The 21,252-nt window shown below is 30.8% G+C and overlaps 1 protein-coding gene across 2 annotated transcripts in view; it reads left to right on the top strand.

The window, feature by feature from the left end:
• LOC144839922 (uncharacterized) overlaps positions 1-21,252 on the top strand; it is a 60,416-nt gene that overhangs the window by 25,995 nt on the left and 13,169 nt on the right. For both annotated transcript variants that reach the window (XR_013611803.1, XM_078695502.1), the window contains exons 9-11: positions 337-484; positions 941-1,263; positions 1,468-2,447. Coding sequence is in view for 1 of the 2 variants with exons in the window: in XM_078695502.1 (XP_078551628.1) it covers positions 337-484; positions 941-1,263; positions 1,468-2,447 (1,451 nt within the window). In the remaining variant the exon portion in view is untranslated. The remainder of the gene's footprint in view (positions 1-336; positions 485-940; positions 1,264-1,467; positions 2,448-21,252) is intronic.

Here is a 21,252-nt window from a genome sequence, read left to right as displayed (position 1 = left end):
CTTCTTCCACCCAACCTAAATTTTAAAACAGCACCCAGGGAACTCTGGAAGTACTGGGATTTCCCAGTGCCTAATCTTAGATGAAACCAATCCTAAAGCTCTGTCTACACTATCTTTATCTGATGTGCCTATATATGGACATGATGATGTCATATACACTACCATATTTGGGTATATCACTACCATATTTTGGCACATAACTTTAGTCTTTTCCTGCTTAATGTGCAAACAATGAATTTCAAAATGTCAGACTCAATTTAAGTTAATAGGCTTGGATACTATTGAAACTGGGTTATTATAAGTTGTAATGTAATTTGTTTTTCTTTTTCGTTGCAGCTATTAAGCAAGGAACAAGTGAAAGTAAGATGTATCGTTACTCTCTTCATAGTAATTCCTTTGTATGTCTTTGGTCAACAAGCAAGCTAATACGAAAGAAAAACCCTGGAGAAATTGATTATATATTTTCTAAGCATAATATTATGAGGTACAGTTTATTTATTAAATTGAATTGTGAAGTTTAATTGGTTGCTCCAAAAACTTTGAAAGTGATACTGCTTATATAAACCTGTATACGAACTATGGCAAATTGTTGTATTTTTTTTACATCATGCTATCATTGATAACGACTTTTTAATTGTGTTTAGTATAAAATAAAAAAATAAAAAAATTAAATAAAATACATTTTGAAAATCAATCGACTTACGAAATTTGGAAAAGCTCTGGAAAAAATCCGTAAAAGCAAAGGCTGATATAAACTACTTAAATAATTGTAAAACATTCGGCGTATTTCCAAAATGTATTTTATTTAATTTTTTTTTTTTTTTCATTTTTAAAGAAATCTGTAAAACCAGATGCTGATTTAAACTACTTCAAAAATTGTAAAACATTCGGAGTATTTCCAAAATGTATTTTATTTAATTTTTTTTGTTCATTTTTAAAGGAATGGAGATGGTGAAAACAGCAAGCTAGCATTATCAGGAACACCTGTTCCCAATAAGATGAACTGGAGTGAACCAAAGACCGCACTGTCATCACTGCTTAACTCTGGCATACACCGAGAGGACAACCAGGCCTACCCGGTGTTCCATGAATCAGCAAACGGCTTTCAAGGCAAGGACACGGATAAACCTATGGAAAACTCGCAGGCAAGAAATACTGGAACTAGTGGAGACAGTTCAAATGCAAGTCCGGATACTAATGTGTGCGAAAGCAATCAGAAGCATGCCCTCTTGCATAAGCTGTTACAAGATGATGTCACATCAGGTATGAAATCTCACTCCTAAGGACGATCAAGTATATTGATTGAAAAGTCGAGAAACTCAACAATTATGCCGTGATTAATGTCATGCCTTAAAATGTTGAGAAAATAATTTTTTTACCCTCTGGATAACACAGAGATTAAAGGTATCTTTCTTTATTTTCCTTCCGTTAATACTATTATATACTTTTCTCAATTTTTTTTCTTAGATGATATTTCAACAGATTCTAATAGTAAATCACCTGGAATGTCAGTTAACCGTATTAGAACGAAAGGCGTAGAAGGTGATGAAAATGATAGTGTAACATCGGCCAGAGATGCGGAAAAACATAAACTTTTAGCCAAATTGTTAGATGGAGACCGTACCAAGTTTTTTGGTAGCGGGAAGCTGCCAATCGAACAAACTGGATTTGTAGCCAGTAGTATTGTGTCTACATCGAGTTCTGTTATTGAACGCACTAAAAGTGATTCATCAGATACGGAAGAAAATAGTAAATCACAGAAAAAGAAAAATGTTCTTTTACAAAGACTACTTATGGAAACTGATGTTCAAAACAATGGTACGGACAATGGGAATAAAGAAAACTCGACGACCAGTCCAACTGTATCCACGACAACATCGTCTGGGCAAGTTCAACAACCATTTGATTTAGACTTTATCTCAACGCCGACCGATGAAGCAGAACAACACATGATAGTTCAAAAATTAATAGAGGCAGCTAGTAGTCTTTCAAATGACCTTATCTATAACCATTCTAATCTATTAGGCGATGTTCTTAAAGAAATTAGTGACGGGGATCTTTTACCGTCGGCAGACAGTACAATACCAGTTCCTAATATGAATATCAAAACTCAGGTGCAATTTCAAGGCGGAATGCCGCCACAAACTCAAATAACCCGTGGGCCATCTCAGCCCAAAAAAACGGACAATGGTCAAACAAGACTTCCGAATTCTGGTCAAAAACAAAAAGCAGATAAAAAAGCAAGCGGTATGAAGTCACCAACGATAAAAAAGACGGGTCGCGGGAACAGATCTTCATCGTCGTCAAGTATGAACCAATGGCCGCCTAATATGGGCGGTGGCAATAATAACGTAGCGTCACAAGGCGTTGGTGGCGTGCCACCTAATCAAGTTGCTCCTTTACGAGAACCAATGCAACCGAGCTCCACTTATAACAACATGGGTCCGGTAAGTCAAGTTTTTTTTTTTCAACACTGCCCTCAAGATTTCTGAAATGTAAAAATTTCTTCAAAAATGTTAATGTTTATTGCTTTGTGTTTTGACTGATATATGATTTTTCTCATTTATTTATGAGATTCATAATATATAATTCTGTATTTAATACAAGAAAAAAAAGTATTTTAATTCTTGATATGAATTGAATTTCAAGATTCTGCAAGCAAATATTTGTTTTAAATAGCAAGTTAGATGAAATGGTGCTAATGCACTTTCGCACCACACTCTCTCGAGCTTACATAATTTAAAAACATTCACCCGCTGCGCCCAGTTTTAGGTGCGAAACTGCAGAAGCACCGATGAAGAGATGGAGTTCAGTCCATTAAAACCCAAACTGTACAGTATATTTTAAAATGTTTCTTTTTAACTTCGCACCTACATATCAGTGGCATATGAGCAAAAAGGTGATTCAAACAAAACCAAGCTGAGTGAAACTAACTGTTTGTTTTTATTACTGTATTATTAAAAATGTATATCATATTTGTTTCGCCAAAAATATTCTTTACATTATGGGAAGTCTGCAAAGTGCAATCTATTCTAAATGTCTCCCTCTATAGTTTGTCATTTCCATTTAATGGTAATTTCTTGCTATGTATTTGGTATATAAATGGAAACTATTTGGAATAATCATCCCTGCCCGTCTCCTTTTTTAGTTCCGGTGGGGGGGGGGGGGGGGGGAGATACACTTTCTTAATTTCAGCTTTCACAAGATTGTCTAGTTTCTTTTAGCTAGTTCCATATAAGTTATGACATTTATTACAACATTTTCTTACGTACAAGAGACGATTAATTCAATTTTGATGTGGAAAGACCGGCTTAGTGTAGAAATTGTTTTGTACAAATGTTGTTACAAGTGGTTCATCAATACAATAGCTATTGTTGAACATTGTTGAAAATAGCAATTGTGTTTTGTGTGTAAAATGTAATTTGTATTACACATTACAATTACCACTGGGGTATGTTGAATAGCAATTATTCTCGCCATTTCCTCTTAACCTTTATCTTGTTGTAGTCCACAAGTATTTTTTCCACTATTTTAGATTTTCATTTGTTCATTTTTACATTTACACAATATCTTCAGAAAAGTTGGTAGACTATTTTTTTAAATTCTAGGTAAAAATATATCTGATGAAGTTTATTTCAGTTTTTATTTGATTAAATTTAAGGAATAATTTTAAGGTTAATTGAAAATTACAAAAAAAATAAAAGTATTTCAGTTATTATAATATTATAAGAATCTTATAAAATATTAAGGAACAAATAATTATTATCATATATTATTTTCAAATTTTTCGTTGGCAGTTTTTGTTAGTTAAATGTAACTATGCATTTTGAAAAGTACACTTACAAGTAAAATTTCATGACATTCAATTTATTTAACCCAGATGTTACGTGACCTTCGCGAGGTCAAATAAGGTGTTAGCTAACTGTGGACTGATGTTCAACAAAATGATATAATATTCATACACACTGTACACACACACAGCTAGATAATATTATTCTTACAGCTTTTCATATGCAACAAAAGTAGGGCAAGAAATTCAATCTATTTGAAGACATCCAAGATATTAATGTCTCTGTGAGTGAGTGAGCGTAAGTTACACTAAGTTAGGGAGTCATGTCATGAAACTGTGCTAGGGAGTTGTGTACGACCTTGACGCAGTTCAGTGAATTGTGAAGCATGCTTGAGAAAGGAAAGTTTGTATTTAGAGAATGTCGACTGGATGATCAGAAAATGCTCGGATGAGTTCTTCATAGTAAGGCAAGTTATTCCTTTCTTGGTATCTTTTTAAAAAAAAATCATACATTTTAAATACTGTGTGTGTGTATTTAAAATATATTTTCTAATCTCTGAAAATCAATTTCATGTTGTAAAATTCTGATTGAGGAAATGTTGTAGTCGTTCAGGAAGGCTATTATTTCAAAAGTGCATACCTAAAGGTTCACATTTCCAAAATAGTATAATAAACAGAGGTAATAGCTTACAAAACTAGCACACTCCTTGCCGCTGCACTCAATACAAACAGTGTATGATCAATGTTCTTTTGCAACTATTTATTTATAAAACATTGTAATTTGTCAGTCATTAGGGATTTATATGTTGTTTATTTTAAATCTGTGCTTTATGTTTGGTGACCTTTTCAGGTTTTAACATCAAGGCTTCTTCTGTACTGAATACAGTACTGTACTCAGTATAGTGGATTTGTTTGTCAATGCTGAACTAAATGGTACTAGGTACTTCACAGGTTGTACAAGTACACTTGATGACAATTTAATTGGCATTTAGATAAGTTATAGCTTGTCCTAGTGAGCTACTCTATTAATTAATGTACATATAATGCTACTGGAATTAATTAATTATACGTGTTACACATATGATTTAATATACTCTGACAATTTTATCTGAGGATTTACTTTTGGAAATTGAGATTTGTAACGAAGTTGCTCTGCGAATGTTTTTAAAATTGAAAATAATATAAATTAAAATAAATGTACACTTACAGTAGTCAAATTTAATATTCTATAAATTAAACTTTAAATTTGATTTAAAAATAAAATCTAAATTAACTTACTGTGGAAAGTATAACAGTTTGGTGCATACTGTGTTTAATAATGTTTTAAAAAGAAATTAATAAACAAAAAATAAATGTTAAAATTAATAAAAAAAAAAGTTAATGGGTGAATGGAATTAATTCATTGATTAATACCTTGTCTACACTATCAAACTTTATATGACAAAAAATGTGATGTGCCCATATACACATGATGATTTCATATCACTACCATATTTGGGAATATCACTACTATATTTGGGCATATCACACTTTTTTGATAGTGTAGACAGAGCTTTAATAAAACAAGTATGTTGCATTGTTTGGACACATCTTGATGAATGAAATCTTCCATTTTTATGCGTATGTAATAGTTGAGATTAAATCGATTAGCATTCTATTTTGCACCCCTTTTTTATGCCCTTATTTGGAAAGTGCAGCTTCTGTCTGAGAAAACCTGTGTCGACCGACTCCTTCCTGGTGAGGAAATTTGAATTGCAATATCTAACATCCTACCACTAGTGAAACCGTCTTATTACTTGCGTTTTGACAACCAACTTGAACCAATTATCTTGTTTGAACTTGCTGTCGTACATGTACTTACGTAAATCGGGGTGGCATTGTAGCCGGGTGGGTAGTCTGGTTCGATCCTCTACACCTGGTGAGGAAATCTCAATAGATATTTCCTGACATCCTTCCTAGTATCAGATATTGAAACAATCTTGTTACATTTTGACAACCAACTTGAACAAATTATTTAATGTGAACTTTAGCTGTTGTATGATGACTTATAAGCTGTTATTGCTTATAGTGGTCAATCTTAGGATTGTGGTTAGCTTGGAGGGGTCAATCCTGGTCACCTATTTAAGCTAGCTTGTTGTATTCTCATCAAAATTTGAAGAAAAAAAAACAAAATGTCAATACATCAGTAAAAATTAAATATTAATCATTAAATTTATTCCAAAAGTAGAACAGAAAATGAATTTAAAATACTTTTCTACAGACTGAATTAGTTAACTTAAATTAAATCATAAAGTATCACTGTAAACAATTAACAGTACATTAATGTATACTTAAATAAACAAGTAAATGTTATTGTATTAGCGTTACTTATTTGTATAGGTAATGTATTTATTTTTTATTTATTTATTTTTTTTCTGTTGTATTTTATATGTTATATACTGTATTTTATCAAAACTGTATTTTATTTTAATTTTTTTGTCACTGAGGATCCCAAATGATCAGCAATTGCTGGATGGATCACCCTCATTAAATATGGTTCAAATAAAAATTTAAAAAATATTGTTATTTTAAAGGATGCACCTTTGTATTATAAGTGTATCACCGATCTAAAGGTGTAAATCTAAATAAATAAATTTATTTCAATAGTATTAGTAGTACTGTGACAAATATCACACTCTCATTGGAATCTAAATTATTCTTTGTGTGGAGGAACTCTCAAACTGTGTAAATTTACTTTGACAGCTAATTATTAAAATGTGTGAATCAGAGTCAACAATTGATTGTCATTGTTATAATCTTACATTTTCATTGGTCAGTCAAGGGTCAACAAGTTTATTTTCCAATTGAACAGAAGCTGTTAGTGTTTGTTAGTTAATTATGAATTGACTGATTGGTCATTTTCCAAATTGTCCATCAGTGATTGGGCCTTCATGATGTATACTTTGTGAATTTTAGTTGATTATAGATTAATTAATTGGACAGATTAGCCATCAGTGATTGGTCGTTTATGATATACCTTGTCTTGTACAATCATTTAGCTTCTGATGGTTTAATTTACTAATTGGTCAAGTTTTGTATGAGGTCAGAAGTAATTCAAATATAGCTGCAGGTCAAGTCCAATGACCATTAAATATTGTCCAGTTGAAAATTGAACAGTGTGTTATGCAATTGGTCATTAGCTAAGTACACTGTCGTTTAATTGGTCAGATTGTCTAGTGTGTCCTAATTTACGAGTACAGGAATGTAAATGTTTAGTATAACAATTGCTAATATAGTAATAAGGCTCTGTCTACACTATCAAATAAGTTTGACAAAAAAGGTTTGATGTGCCCAAATATGATAGTGATATGCCTAAATATGGTGGTGATATGACATCATGTTTATATATAGGCACATCAATTTTTTTTGTCACTTAAAGTATTTTTATTTATATTGTAGCATATCTCATATCATTCATCCCTCATGTTTTCACTGTTTATTCAACATTAACAAATGTGTGTATTGGTTTCACTTAAATACAATTTTTGTTAATTTTTCAACATTAATAACACAACACAATAAATGAATTAAGTCTAGAATACCTGTAAAGTATCAAAATAAGTAATAAATTCATAAAATACCTGTATTTTGAATCTTTATTTAAAAAAAATTATATACAAATTTTACCCATAATTTAAACACTAATTGATTTTAGAAAAGAATGCTGCATATTTAAACTATATAAAAATAAAATACTTGATGTAAAAAGTAGACTGAAATATCCAGTATCAAGTTGCATAACAAAAAAATTAGGCTCTATAAAATTCTGAATGCTTGCATAAATGCCTGGAGCATTGAAGACTAGTTCTGCATATTTAATGACTTCAAGGCCAGGCTTAAGGAACTCATTGTGATTGGATAGAAATTTCTGTTGAAGCACAGTGTCAAAGGTCAGTTGAGAGGATTACATGATCACATAATTGACCCCCAAGATTCATCGCCATAGTTATTACGGGCTAATATTATGGAAAAGTCTTTAGCATTGCAAGCATTTACGGAAATGACTTTGAATGATAAAAAGCGTGATTTCTAGCTGCAGTAAAACATTGTGCGTGTAACATTGTAACCTAAAGCTTAGCAAAGATATTAATTTGGCAGCTTTCCAACATTCAAATTTAATACTTTATAATTCATTGATGTGATATCAGAGTTGAAACTGAGATTCTCTGATTTTCCAAAGTGCTTTTGAATATTTCCCTCTCATTTTTGTTTTATTTGACTTTATAATTTTTAGTATAAATCATAATCCAACATAATCAGAATACATGAATGTCATGTTTTTTGGATTGTCTTACGATTTAATGGTCAAAATGAATAATAGACTAAAATCGTTAAATTTGTAGCAATACTATTTTTGAAACCTCATTTTTTTTAATTTCTTGTGGGAAAAATTAAAATATTCCTAATAAAATAATGATGGTATTTCATTAATAGATTTCCATAATGATTTCTTTTTAAGTAACTTAAATAATAAATTTTTTATTTCAATCATATTTTTTAGTACTAATATTTTAATATGCAGTCACACAAGTTAAAAAGTAACTAGGAAATCTGTAAAATATTTATTTTTTAGTTTGATGAACTGAATTATTTGTTCTTAGGTCTAGCACAGGTCAGGAATAGAATTTCTGCTTTTATACATACACACAATGCCTGAGCAGTGTTCTGTTCTGAGCCTAGTGATAGAAAAGAATTCTTCATAATATAGTGATAATAACAAGTTTGATTGATATTTGTGCAGTTGTTTTGTATTTTGTGTATGTTGGATTTGGAGTTACAGATATGTGGTTATTTTCCCCAATTGGCTTCCCATAGTTTTAATGCTTTGTTTATTCGGCCCTTATGACTCCCCATATTTATGTGTGTGATATTTTGGCTTTAATGACTTCCCATATTTATGTGTGTGATATATTTTGGCTCTAATGATTCCCCATATTTATGAGTGTGATATATTTTGGCTCTAATGACTTCCCATATTTATGTGTGTGATATATTTTAGCTATAATGACTCCCCATATTTATGTGTGTGATATATTTTGGCTCTAATGACTCCCCATATTTATGTGTGTGATATATTTTGGCTCTAATGACTTCCCATATTCATGTGTCTGAATGTGATATATTTGTCTCTAATGACTCCCCATATTTATGTGTGATATATTTTTGCTCTAATGGCTCTCCATATTTATGTATGATATATTTTGGCTATAATGACTCCCCATATTTATGTGTGTGATATATTTTGGCTCTAATGATTCCCCATATTTATGTGTGTGAATGTGATGGCTCTAATGACTCCCCATATTTATGTGTGTGAATGTGATATATTTTGGCTCTAATGACTCCCCATATTCATGTGTATGAATGTGATATATTTTGTCTCTAATGACTCCCCATATTCATGTGTGTGAATGCGATATATTTGTCTCTATTGACTCCCCATATTTATGTGTGTGATATATTTTGGCTCTAATTGCTCTCTATATTTATGTGTGATATATTTTGGCTCTAATGACTCCCCATATTCATGTGTGTGAATGTGATATATTTGTCTCTATTGACTCCCCATATTTATGTGTGTGATATATTTTGGCTCTAATGACTCCCCATATTTATGTGCGATATATTTTGGCTCTAATGACTGACAATATTTAAATTGGTGTCTGATATTTTTGTTTTTATTTATTATTATTTATTTATTTTTATTTTTTTTGGCCTAATTACTGCAGTAATGCCCATTTTTATATTGGTGTCTGATATTTTTAAAATGACGCTATCTATTGCCAACAAAGTCGTAACGCAGAGCCAAATTGGCAAGTTCAACATCCTGGACGTAGGAAGGTTCTCGCTCCTGTCAACAACTCTTTCATTTTGCAATGGATATCGCAGTTTGTGAAACCGATAGCTTGTAATAGTGCTAATCTACGAGTCATTTAACATTTTCACAATTATATAGTAGAAATTGAAAAAAGGAAAATTACTGTAAATGAACTTTTTAATTATACAAGTTTCTGTTGTAAGAGTATCGCCATTCTAAATGTTTTACGAGTTACGAGGCATATTTTATTTCCCCTTTATCCAATTGGCTATGTAAGGGTCTTCACACCAGTTCCGGCACATCAAATTGAACGTCAATGTTTCGTTTTCACAACGCTCCACGCAGCTATGCGGCAATCGATTTGCATGTAGCTGAGTGAAAACTAAACTTTGACGTTCGGTTTTTTGCCGCTGGAACCGTGCCGAGCGGTCATCGTGAACTCACTAATTAGATGGTAAAAAGAATATTTTCCCAGTAAAAATAATATATTCATGTATGTATGATATGCTACATTTTGGTCATTATGCATGAGCCCAAACTTGACATAATTACGTCTTCAAAGTGGTATAATTTATACCTATGTCAGTATGATACTTATTTTCATCATTCTTTACAATAACTTCTTGAGAACTTATGACAATAGTTCAAAAGCTAAGAACCTACAGTGAATAAAAAATAAACATAAATAGATCTACACTGATTGAAAACCTGTGCCTATACTCCCAACAGACTCCATACAATTAAGTGTATCCTTTATAGTTTTGCCTACTTTGTAACATATGTCCATTCAGTTCATAGCCTGTAGCGTTAAAAATTCCAATTATTATCATTAGTATGCTTATTATTACCAATTGCAAACAAAAGCCTTTGTATATTGTATTGTTTGCAGGCAAGTTTGTCCTCTAACGTGATGTAATATATTTATATAATAGTACAAAGAAAAAGACAAAGTTTGATTTCAGAATGCTGTTGGAGTCTTTATTAGCGATCACCCAGTTTGATAAATGTGTGCTGTGATTTAAAACGTATGTTTAATCAAGTTATTGATTTTTTCTTTTACTTATATATATTTATTTATTTATTTTTATTAATTTGGATTTCAAAGGTCTGTTGCCAAGTGACCATCAGTTACATTACTACTAATTTCTTTTTTAACGTTTTATTGTGGGAACAAATACAGTACCAAAAATGCATATAAATATGTTTTTAAAAAAATGTTAAGTACTGTATAAATAAATTTGAAATTTTTTTTACTGAAAATAATAATCGTTCAATATTCTTAGTTTTAATATTGTTTTCTGATAAACAGAAATACTTCTATTATTATTTATATCATACTGTATATATATATTTACACTGACCAAACATCTGTGGCCGATTCATATTAAATTATGTTGATTCTACACACGTATATGTACACGTGATGCGTGCTACTGAGACATAATTATGTGCAAGCTAATACACATCAAGTTTGCGTGTTTCTAGCAACACATTAAAAATATTTAGAAACCTCATTATGATTGATAAATTTATAAATATTATTTTAAATTATGTTTTTTTTAATTAATGAAATAAACATAGAAATGTTAATAAAGCATATTATGTTTATATAATTCTTTAAATCATGAGATTACAATTGATAACAAAATTAGTTCCGTCCATTCAAGAGACATTACCACAAACAGCGATCCTATATTATTTAATTTTGTTTTCCTTTCTTTTTAATAGATTTAAAATTAGTAAATTTTCATCAAAAAATACTAAACCCCAAGGTTATAAAATTATCATGACATTTAAACCTTTAAAACAACATACAAAATCCAAATGTCAGACTGCGTTTTTTTTTCTATTTTCAAAGCCATGATATTAAAACTAGTTGATCTCTTTATTCCACACTGCGAATATTAACTGCCTTGAAAAATAAATTGCCCCAGACATTTATCAGTTAATGTGTGTGATATAGCTTGTTTTGCATGTTTTGTGGTTGATGCTGCTTACTACAATGAAATGAGTCAATTCCTTGCTTTGTGTAGTAGTCGTTGTCGTTACTTAAACCTACTGTACATGGATACTCTCTATTGAGCAGCTAGCAACACACTCACTGCATCATAGCATCATGAACAATAAACAGTTATTGTTCTCCTGTAGCATTATGGTGTCAATAAACCTATAGGTTATTATACATTGTTGGATTTATATTTGTTGTACAAGGATCTAAATGTTGGATTATTACATCTTGAGTAAGTGGCTAACATATATTATTTCCCATTGTGTACTGTACATGTTTATATATTGTTTTAATATGTGATTAAAAATGTTACAGCAGTGTACAGGATGTAATGTATACTATTTCTTATGACATATTATATACTATGGTATACTTGCTTGATACTTGCTTGCTTGATGTTTTTGGGTCGGTTAAGGTAGAGCAATGTGTGTAGTTTATTACATATTATATAAATATTCAAGGATTTTTGTTTTCAGAATAGAACATTTTTATTTAAGAAAATTTCCTACAAATTTGGAAAATTGCAGAGCTGATTTCATTTGTAAATTATTGTTTTTAATTTGAAGTGTAAGCACATTGGTTAGGTTTCAGTACAATTAAAGCTCTGTCTACACTATCAAACTAGTTTGACAAAAAAAAAGATGTGTGCCCAAATATGGTAGTGATATACCCAAATATGGTAGTGATATATCCAAATATGGTAGTGATATGATATCATGTCCATATATGGGCACATCACATTTGTTTGTCACATAACGATTTATAATGTAGACAGAGCTTTAGAGGAGCAAAACCAGTGAGTTGGCAATTCTTCAATGTGTATAGGCACACAATCACCAGTAGTACAATGGCCCTTGTTATTAATATATAGGACTCTAGAGATTTTGTCTGAGTGTGAGCATAGGACAATGCCCCAACCTCTAGGAACTATTTAACTTACAACTCCACCCTCTGCCAACTGTTGAAGTTATAGTTAAAACCTCCACCATTACTCTTGCATACTATTTGTTATTACTCCACCCTCTGCCAACTATTTAGCTTACAACTTCAACCTTTAGGTATTATTTAACTTTAATATATTCTTAACTTATACAAGTAAATCGTTGTTTATAGAATATGTGAATTATGTCTTTTACTTTTTTAGTACACTATGAAGTGAGTTACATTACTGAACCACAAATACCAGTTAATTAATCTCAATAAATTTAAAACTGTTATTTTTGGACGGGTTATTTGACATGGTTGGTCCTGTTTTTGTTGCCATACATGATTTAAATGCCAGTATTCAACTTTAGTTTTTTGGTGTGTTTTTTTTTCTTCGCAGCAGACCCATCTATTGACACAATCCATTCAGTAATACCCAAGTAATGTGCTAGTGAAAGTGTTGTTGTGGTTTGTCATTGAAGCATAGTTCTTAGTACAGCAGGTGGGGGGAAATATGATAGGATAGTCAACTTGCTAAAATTAGTTTCTCTGCAGTTTTCTAGTTTCAGAGTACATTTTTTCAACCTGTCTGTGGGAATTACGATGTTATCTATCAGAATTTTGTCAGTGGTTGTCTTATTTTTCCCAATCTAACCAATTTTAATTTAGTCTCTAATTATCCGTTCTTTAGTGAATTTCCTTTGAATTCTTTTATCCTCTTTTCTTTTCATTTTCCTTCTTATTTTTTACATTTTTCCCTTTTCCTTCAAATTTTTTCTTTTTTCCTTTTCATTTTCTATTCTTTTCTCAATTTCGTTCTTATTTTTTACATTTTTCTTATTTTTTACATTTTCCCCTTTTCCTTCTCATATTTCCTTTCCTTTTCATTTTCTCTAATTTCTTTTTCATTTTCTCTTCATTCCTTCTTCTTTCCTTATCATTTTTCCTTCTTTCCTTCTCATTTTCTCTTCTTTCCTTTCATTTTCTCTTCTTTGCTTTTCAATTTTCCTTCTGATTTTATTGAATTACAATCTTGTCTCCTTCCTGCAACTTTCCCAGATTTCAGTTTTTCATATTCTCTTTTCTTTCTCTTTCGTTTCTGCCCGTTTCCTGTTATCTTCTAGTCTTGTTTTATTTCTAGTTTACTCCTTTTCTTTCTGTTTCTTGGTTTTTCTTCATGTCTCTTTCATCAAGGACCCCTTCTTAAACAAGCTTCCCAGCTTAAAGGGTTATCCTCTGCTATTCCATAACTGTTTAATTATTTAGTTTTTGTTTGATTTTGTTAATTTCAAACTATAATGTATTGTGTTGTGTATTTTATGGAATGCAATAAATATTACAAACAAACAAACATCTCAAGTTTTTCTATTTTCTTTTTCGTTCTTCATCTTCAATCTGCTTCTTTTTTTCCATAATCTTAAACTTTCTACCTACCTACCTAAGATGTTGTTATTTTACAGTTTTAAATGTCAACATGTCTTACCATAATGCATTATTAATGGCATATCCAGTCATTAGTTATCACCTTGTTCTTCACTACTACTATGCTACAGTATATCTTTATTTTATTCACTCAGTTCCTATCCTATTTTAAGCATACCATTACCATAGGAATCGTTGCGGTATCCTGTCTGTGCGTGTGCGCGCATATGTGTCATAATTTAGAAAATAAAGCATTTTGTTGTTAACACTGAAATGAGAATGAAAGCAGTTGGCCTGGCCTTATAATTTTGCTGAAGATATTACTTCAAAATGGTGAATACAACAATGGGCACAAAAGAAAAAAGTTAAAGGTTATTAAAAGGGCCAGAAAATTGTACTGACAAGTATGATGTTACATAACGTTACCTCAGAAATAATTGTAGCATAATAAATAGTAAACTTTATTTTCTTTTTGGAAACACATTGGTGTACCACAAACCTAAAGCTCTGTCTACACTATCAAACTAGTTTGACAAAAATAGTGTGATGTGCCCAAATATGGTAGTGATATGACATCATCATGTTCATATATGGGCACATCAAACTAGTTTTATAGTGTAGACAGAGCTTTACTCACCTAGTTACAGTTTTAATGGTTACATGACAACTGTTTGCCCCGATTCAATTTGGGAGGGTCAAGAAGATTAATGTATCAAAAATGAAAGTTACTTTGAAGGGTGGGTTGTTGTCACACTAACCTAATTACTGTGTTTCTTACTAGAACTTACAGGTTTTTAACCTCCTTTTCCTTCCTGTGTTATTTTCAATAAAGTTTAGAATAGTTTATCATCGTTTATTTGTAAATTAAAAAATCACAACACAATATATGTATTTTGTCTCTCATTTACTCCAATAGGTTATTTGACAATCTTACCCCCTAGTCCTATTATTTGACAGTCTTCCACCTAGCCCTATAGTTTGAAAGTCTTCCACCTAGCTGTATAGTTTGACAGTCTTCCACTTAGCCCTATAGTTTGAAAGTCTTCCACCTAGCTGTATAGTTTGACAGTCTTCCACCTAGCCCTATAGTTGGACAGTCTTCTACCTACTGTAGCCCTATAGTTTGACAGTCTTCTACCTACTGTAGCCCTATAGTTTGACAGTCTTCTACCTACTGTAGCCCTATAGTTTGACAGTCTTCTACCTACTGTAGCCCTATAGTTTGACAGTCTTCTACCTACTGTAGCCCTATAGTTTGACAGTCTTTATATTAAATTAAATGTTTTTTGCTAAAGCTATTATAATATAGAATGCATTATGCTTATCGGTATTTTAGCATAGTAGAACCCTTTTTATATGTGGAAAGATCTATTGAATACTTTTGTTTTAACTTTCGAACGGGCGTTTGTTATTTAACCTATTTCTTTAACATTTCTTGAAATGCGAAAATATATTTTAAAAGTTCAACTGCAGTTTAAAAGTCTGGTGGAATACTATTAACTAATCATTACTACTAAAGATTTCAAATGTATCATCCATCTTTCTTGTATATCCTTACATTTTATGCCAGTTTTCAAGCTGGTAATTTATGAGAACTTGCATGTTGCCTCCTGAGATTTTCAAGGTAACCAATCATAGGAGTTTGCAGTACATTCCAAGAGCCTGCTTGGTAGGCTCCCTGGGGAGGCTGTGCAATACTGGTTTATTAGTGATCTACCAAAAATACACAGCTGTAATAGGTGTGTGCCATATACAGTACAATGACAGAGCTTTTTATTTACCAGTTTTCAATGTTCAAAATCTTTTTATTAAAAAGAAAAGTAATGTATTTTCTTTAAAAATTCATAAAGTTTTGTGTCAGTCTACATAAGTAAATGACTAAGTATTTCATCAGTTGTTTGGTGTAGAACTTAATACCATAAAACAGTTTACCATTTTCACATTATATTTTAAAAAAGCCTTTTTTTAAAGTAAAAATGTTAAGATAAAAGAGATTTATTGGACAGAATTGCACTGTAGTTGCTTTGATATAGCATAGTACTCTACCATTAAAGCATCATTACTAGCCTGTAGCCAGGGAAGCTTCAAGGGTCGAATGAAGCTTCCTTTTTCCTAGAAATTCCTTTCAAACTAGAGACCAGTCACTAGGCCTAGCCTAGCTCATGACAATGAAGCTAGTACGATTAGAGAGAAACCTTAGAAGTAGGACTTTTTGTAGTGCGGGTCGATGATTTGTCCATTATTGTGTGTTTCTGTGAATTTCCCATAATTTTAGACAAAATCTTGCATATTTTAGGCCTATTTATCTTTAGTTTTATCTCCATTTTCGTACGTCCGTATTAGGCTGAGTTTCCGTAGTAATTACATTAATGTTCCATAGTACTTTTAAAAGAACTTTCATATTTTAAAATTCTTGCTTGTCACCCGATTATTACAATGTTTGCATTATTAAAATCAAAGAAATGACCTGTCATTCACTCAGTGATGTTGTGTTCAGAGTACATTATTTCTAATCAACTTTGTCATCTTATTATCGCGCAATAAAACTAAATTTATAAAATAATTATTTGCATCTTCAATGACTCTCCATGTCTTTTTCTTTCAATATTGTGTTACTCCTCTGGTCACTTTACTAACATCACATGATGTACTGTATATCTAGTGATAAGAATTTACTACTCTGCTTGTATGTGATACGGTAATATTGATACAAATATTTAAATAGTAGCACAGATGGTAGTGTTGGATGCGTGAATGACAGACACATGCAGAGACAAAAATCTTAAAATGATCAATGATTATGCTTATTATCCACTAGCACTGAGAATCATATGAATATCAACAAAGGATAATAAAATATTAAATATGATTAAATATGTTTAAATTAATTTTTAATTTTAAATGTATTTTTATTTGATATTTATTACTAATTAGGTTATAATTATACAATTTAAAGATCTATTATCCCCAAACATGAAAAAAATAAGATCAAACCATTTTGTAGTTTTTGATAATGTAATTCACTTGATTGAACATTAAAAAAAAAATTTTAACTTAACTTAATAAAAATACTAAATAAACAGTTAAATTTAAATAAAAATCTGTCTAACAAACAATTGGCTTCTGTTTTGAATTTTTTTTAATTTACTGTTTTTAGGTAAATAATTATCAAATTACGAAACAAATAATGTTAACTATTTAGATGTGGTACTATTATTATTTTACATTTTTGTTTTAAGAATATTCAATTAGGTACAGTAGGTTTTAGTACCAGGAAAGATCTAATGTGTACAAAGTTCTTGAAATTGTCTTTTTATGTCTATTCCAAGAAAGGAATAACTCATCATACTTATCCGTGTTGAAATTATTCATGGAAATAACATTGCTATGTTTACTAGTCTGTGCAAGAAAAGACATTAAAATATTATTATAAAGAGAAAAATCTATTCAGAGAATATTACAATTTAATCTATTATTATATACTTTAACCACTAAATATGTTGTTTTATTATATAGCTATTTAAAGAAGAAATGATATAGTTTTATTATATTTTATAGAATAGAAGATTATATTTCAGATTCTCTATGATAGTAGTAGTTTTGATGCACTATTTGATAAACATACCGATACACATAGCCAGGTATAAAACCTCGGATAAACCTGTATAACACATCTATCCCCCAAGGAATGTCATGTTGGAGAGAGTATTGAGTACATACAACCATGAATGGACGTTTGTAATAGACAGAAATCATCATAATTTATTAACATTAAACCTATTGATTGGGAGATACAGATCATGAATGTGATAAAATTAAAATTATGATTTTACGACTATTACAGAAAATAACTAATCGTAGATAGATAGTAACTTTGTCTAGCATTTTGGCTAAAAGTCAGTTTTGTAAAATGAATAATAGAATATTAATAAAATTAAATCTTCGATGACAAAATCCATTCCGTATGTTTTGATAGATAAAGCCTCAATTTTTTCACTTAAGCACTTATTAACTATCTAGACTTAAGCACAAAGCTAGTTAAATGCCAACCCTGGTTCTTAAAAATCTCTAAAATCCTTTAGGCCTATTTTTATTCCTATTCTTCATTAACTCAAGCATAATTATACTGGAGCCTATTTTTATTTGCCAATTATGTGGCATGAAACCTTGTTGTAGTTTACATGCATAATTTCCGTATATCTACTTTGTATAGTTTAATGCGTTTAAGAGAACTAATCAGATGATATGTTTTATTAGAGTTGACGACTAACCATTTCTATTTAAATTCTCTGCGGCTTTACACTTTTACAGACTTGAAAATAACGTAATCTTTATCTGTACATTTAGTGCCTGCTTTGAAAGCAATGGTCGTAGGTTCAATTATGTTTGCTTTCCCATACTTTCTTTTATATATTATTAAACACAATCATTTATTTGTAGATGTATTGTCCACCGAAAACATGAAAATTGAAGATTAATAAAATAAGACTTTTGATTGGGTCATTTTTCAGTTTTAATAAAGTAATTTACTTCAATAGAAAACAAGTGTTTAATTTTTCACAGGGGCAATTATAAAAATAACAGGCAAATACCTAAAAAACTAATGACTGTGCTTACAACATTTTTAAACACGGAATATGATGCTAGCACCAGAGAATCATAACCTCCTCAAACCCCAAAAAGTCTGCAATTTACAAAAACTAAACGTCACAGAGATGACAGTAAATTTGTTGTCTCAAAGACTTGTGTATACTCTGCAAGTTTTCCAAGTCTACTATGGCATCCTAAGCCCAGCTAAATCCAAATGGACAGCCATTAAAAATGTTGTAAATGCACCCAGTGTTTGAAGACTGTTTAAAATAAGTAAGGGTAGTGTTTCTAATGCATAAAGACCAAAGACATTGAAATCTATAATCTTTTACCACCAAAGGTTAAATAAAGAATGATTATTTTCCATTGCCTCTAAAAATTGCAAGACGTAAAAGATTTGGTATGCAATATTATACAAATGTTTATAAGATACTATTAAAACGACCGTTTAATAGTGAGTACTATTGCACGCCATGTGACCCACAATCGTCCAATCAAATGACAGGAATTTATTTAGGTGTTATATAAAACCAGTTAATTGAAATACTGTAGGTCCCTACTAATCAGTGAGATATAAAACAATAATAATTTTACATCTCCCTGTACTAATGTACAATAGGATGGTGTATATTAATCCTGCCTTTAAGTGTGTCAATGTGCATTAATCCTTGTTTACTATAGTCAGCTGATAAAGTACTGAGTACTTTGAAGTGGTGTGGTGATATAATCCTGAAGTGTTGACAGACATCTACATGTAAACTATGACATTATATTACATACTACAACATTCCTAAGAACCACATTGCTTGTCCTAGCCTAATGGCAATATATCCCCTTTTAACACCTAACTTAAGTCACCCTTGGCTGCAACCTGTCAAATGATAACTCAGCAATTGACCGCCATCTTTAGTGCTCTAGATTTGCACATTTTCAAGTAATGTGAGCACTACAGTATGTTTCATGTTTGTACCCACTTCTACAAGATTGAGAAGGCATAGATTTCTAGTAAAATAAGTTACTTGTCATAGGTCATTTAGGTAACTGATTCTATGCTAAATCTGAGTGGAATTTGACTTAAGCTAAAATTAAATCATGTACAAATCTATTTTTTCAGTCAATTCTACTAGGGCTGATTTGATTGTATGTGAGGTGCAAGTTTTTAGGAGTTTCTTTTTTAGATTCTTGAGGGGAAACAAAATGACATAGTAACATATCGATTGATCAGCTTTTTACTAGATCAAAAGTTATATAATAAATATAAGAATATTTTTTTAATAAAATAAGTAAGTTGTAAATTGAACAATTCAATCATACTATTCGATCTTAATCAAGTTTTATTAACCATTGTTGTATAATGATAAAAAGTTATTATGAAAAGAAAACAGCGGTTATAAAAAGTTATGTCTGGTGTAGAAACTCAACCTTATTGATAAATTGAATGAATTCAACAAATATGTATTGAAATGCTTTATGAATTGTTACTGTAGTAAAATTAAAATGATTAAAATCAAATATTTATGATATATTTTATCTATTTATACTAACTTAAAGATGTATTGTACCCAAAAAAAACAAAAATAAAGATTAATAAAATCAGACTTTAAATCGGCCATTTTGCAGTTTTAATAAAGTTATTCAATTCTGTTAAAAAAAAAACCCCAAAAAATTATTATTTCACCATGTCTAACAGACAATTTAAGTATTTTTTGCTTTAAATTACATTTTTTCATGTAAATTCTTTTGTTTTCGATCCAGTTTTTGGTCAAAGTGAATAACTATTATGTGACATTAAAATGGCATATTAAAAAAAAAGTTTAGGGGGACAATATATCTTTAAGGATACTATAGTAAAACAAAATATTTAAATTGCCATCACAACGTCAAGAAGTATTAATAAAATACAATATAAAATTGTATCAAAATGCTTTGTAACTTAACAGATCATCATAATAGATCATATAGTCAGTTAATTCTACTACAAACCTTACTTTGAATTTCTTATTTATACTGGTCTTCCAGAGGGCCCAGTTATGATAAGTGGCTGTGTGTGTACTAGTACACCAAGGGAACCCTCTGCTCGTCTCGAAAGATGTACTAGGTTCTTTGAAGTGCACATGAGCTAAATGTGTACACTGGACCTACGGTTTATATATAGTCCTTATCCAAGAAGACTTGTTCTACCACCAGAACAATGGAGCGAGTGTGAACCTCCAACCCTTGCCAACGTTATGGCTACGTAATTACAGTTCCACTGTCTTGACTGCTCGGCCACTCAATCATGTGTACAAATGTCGGATGGGGTGTGTTTATTTAAGGAAAAAAATATTTATTATAAATTTCGATTTTTTGACATGGCTTTGGTAACCTAGTTACTTGTACTATAAATAGTAGAAGAATACTCATTATGGCTACCAAGCATACTAATTTGATATAAGACAAAATAGTGGTACCAGTAAGAAAATTAGTATGTACTGTACATGATAAATATAAATTGCTCAAGCCAGAAAGATAAAGTTTAAGCACAAGTTACACTATATAACTTGTTAATAGATGGTGTAGATCTGTTTAGTGTAACATAACAACTTAAAAGATTTTATATATCTGCAGGTGATTAATAAACTAGACTTTCCAATTGTTTGGCTTAACCAGGGTGTCCGCTGT

The sequence above is a fragment of the Antedon bifida genome, chromosome 4 (assembly GCF_963402885.1).
Source record: "Antedon bifida chromosome 4, ecAntBifi1.1, whole genome shotgun sequence".
Lineage (NCBI taxonomy): Eukaryota > Metazoa > Echinodermata > Crinoidea > Comatulida > Antedonidae > Antedon > Antedon bifida.
The sequence above is the reverse complement of the archived record's forward strand: the minus strand, read 5'-3'. Positions and strand labels throughout refer to the sequence as shown.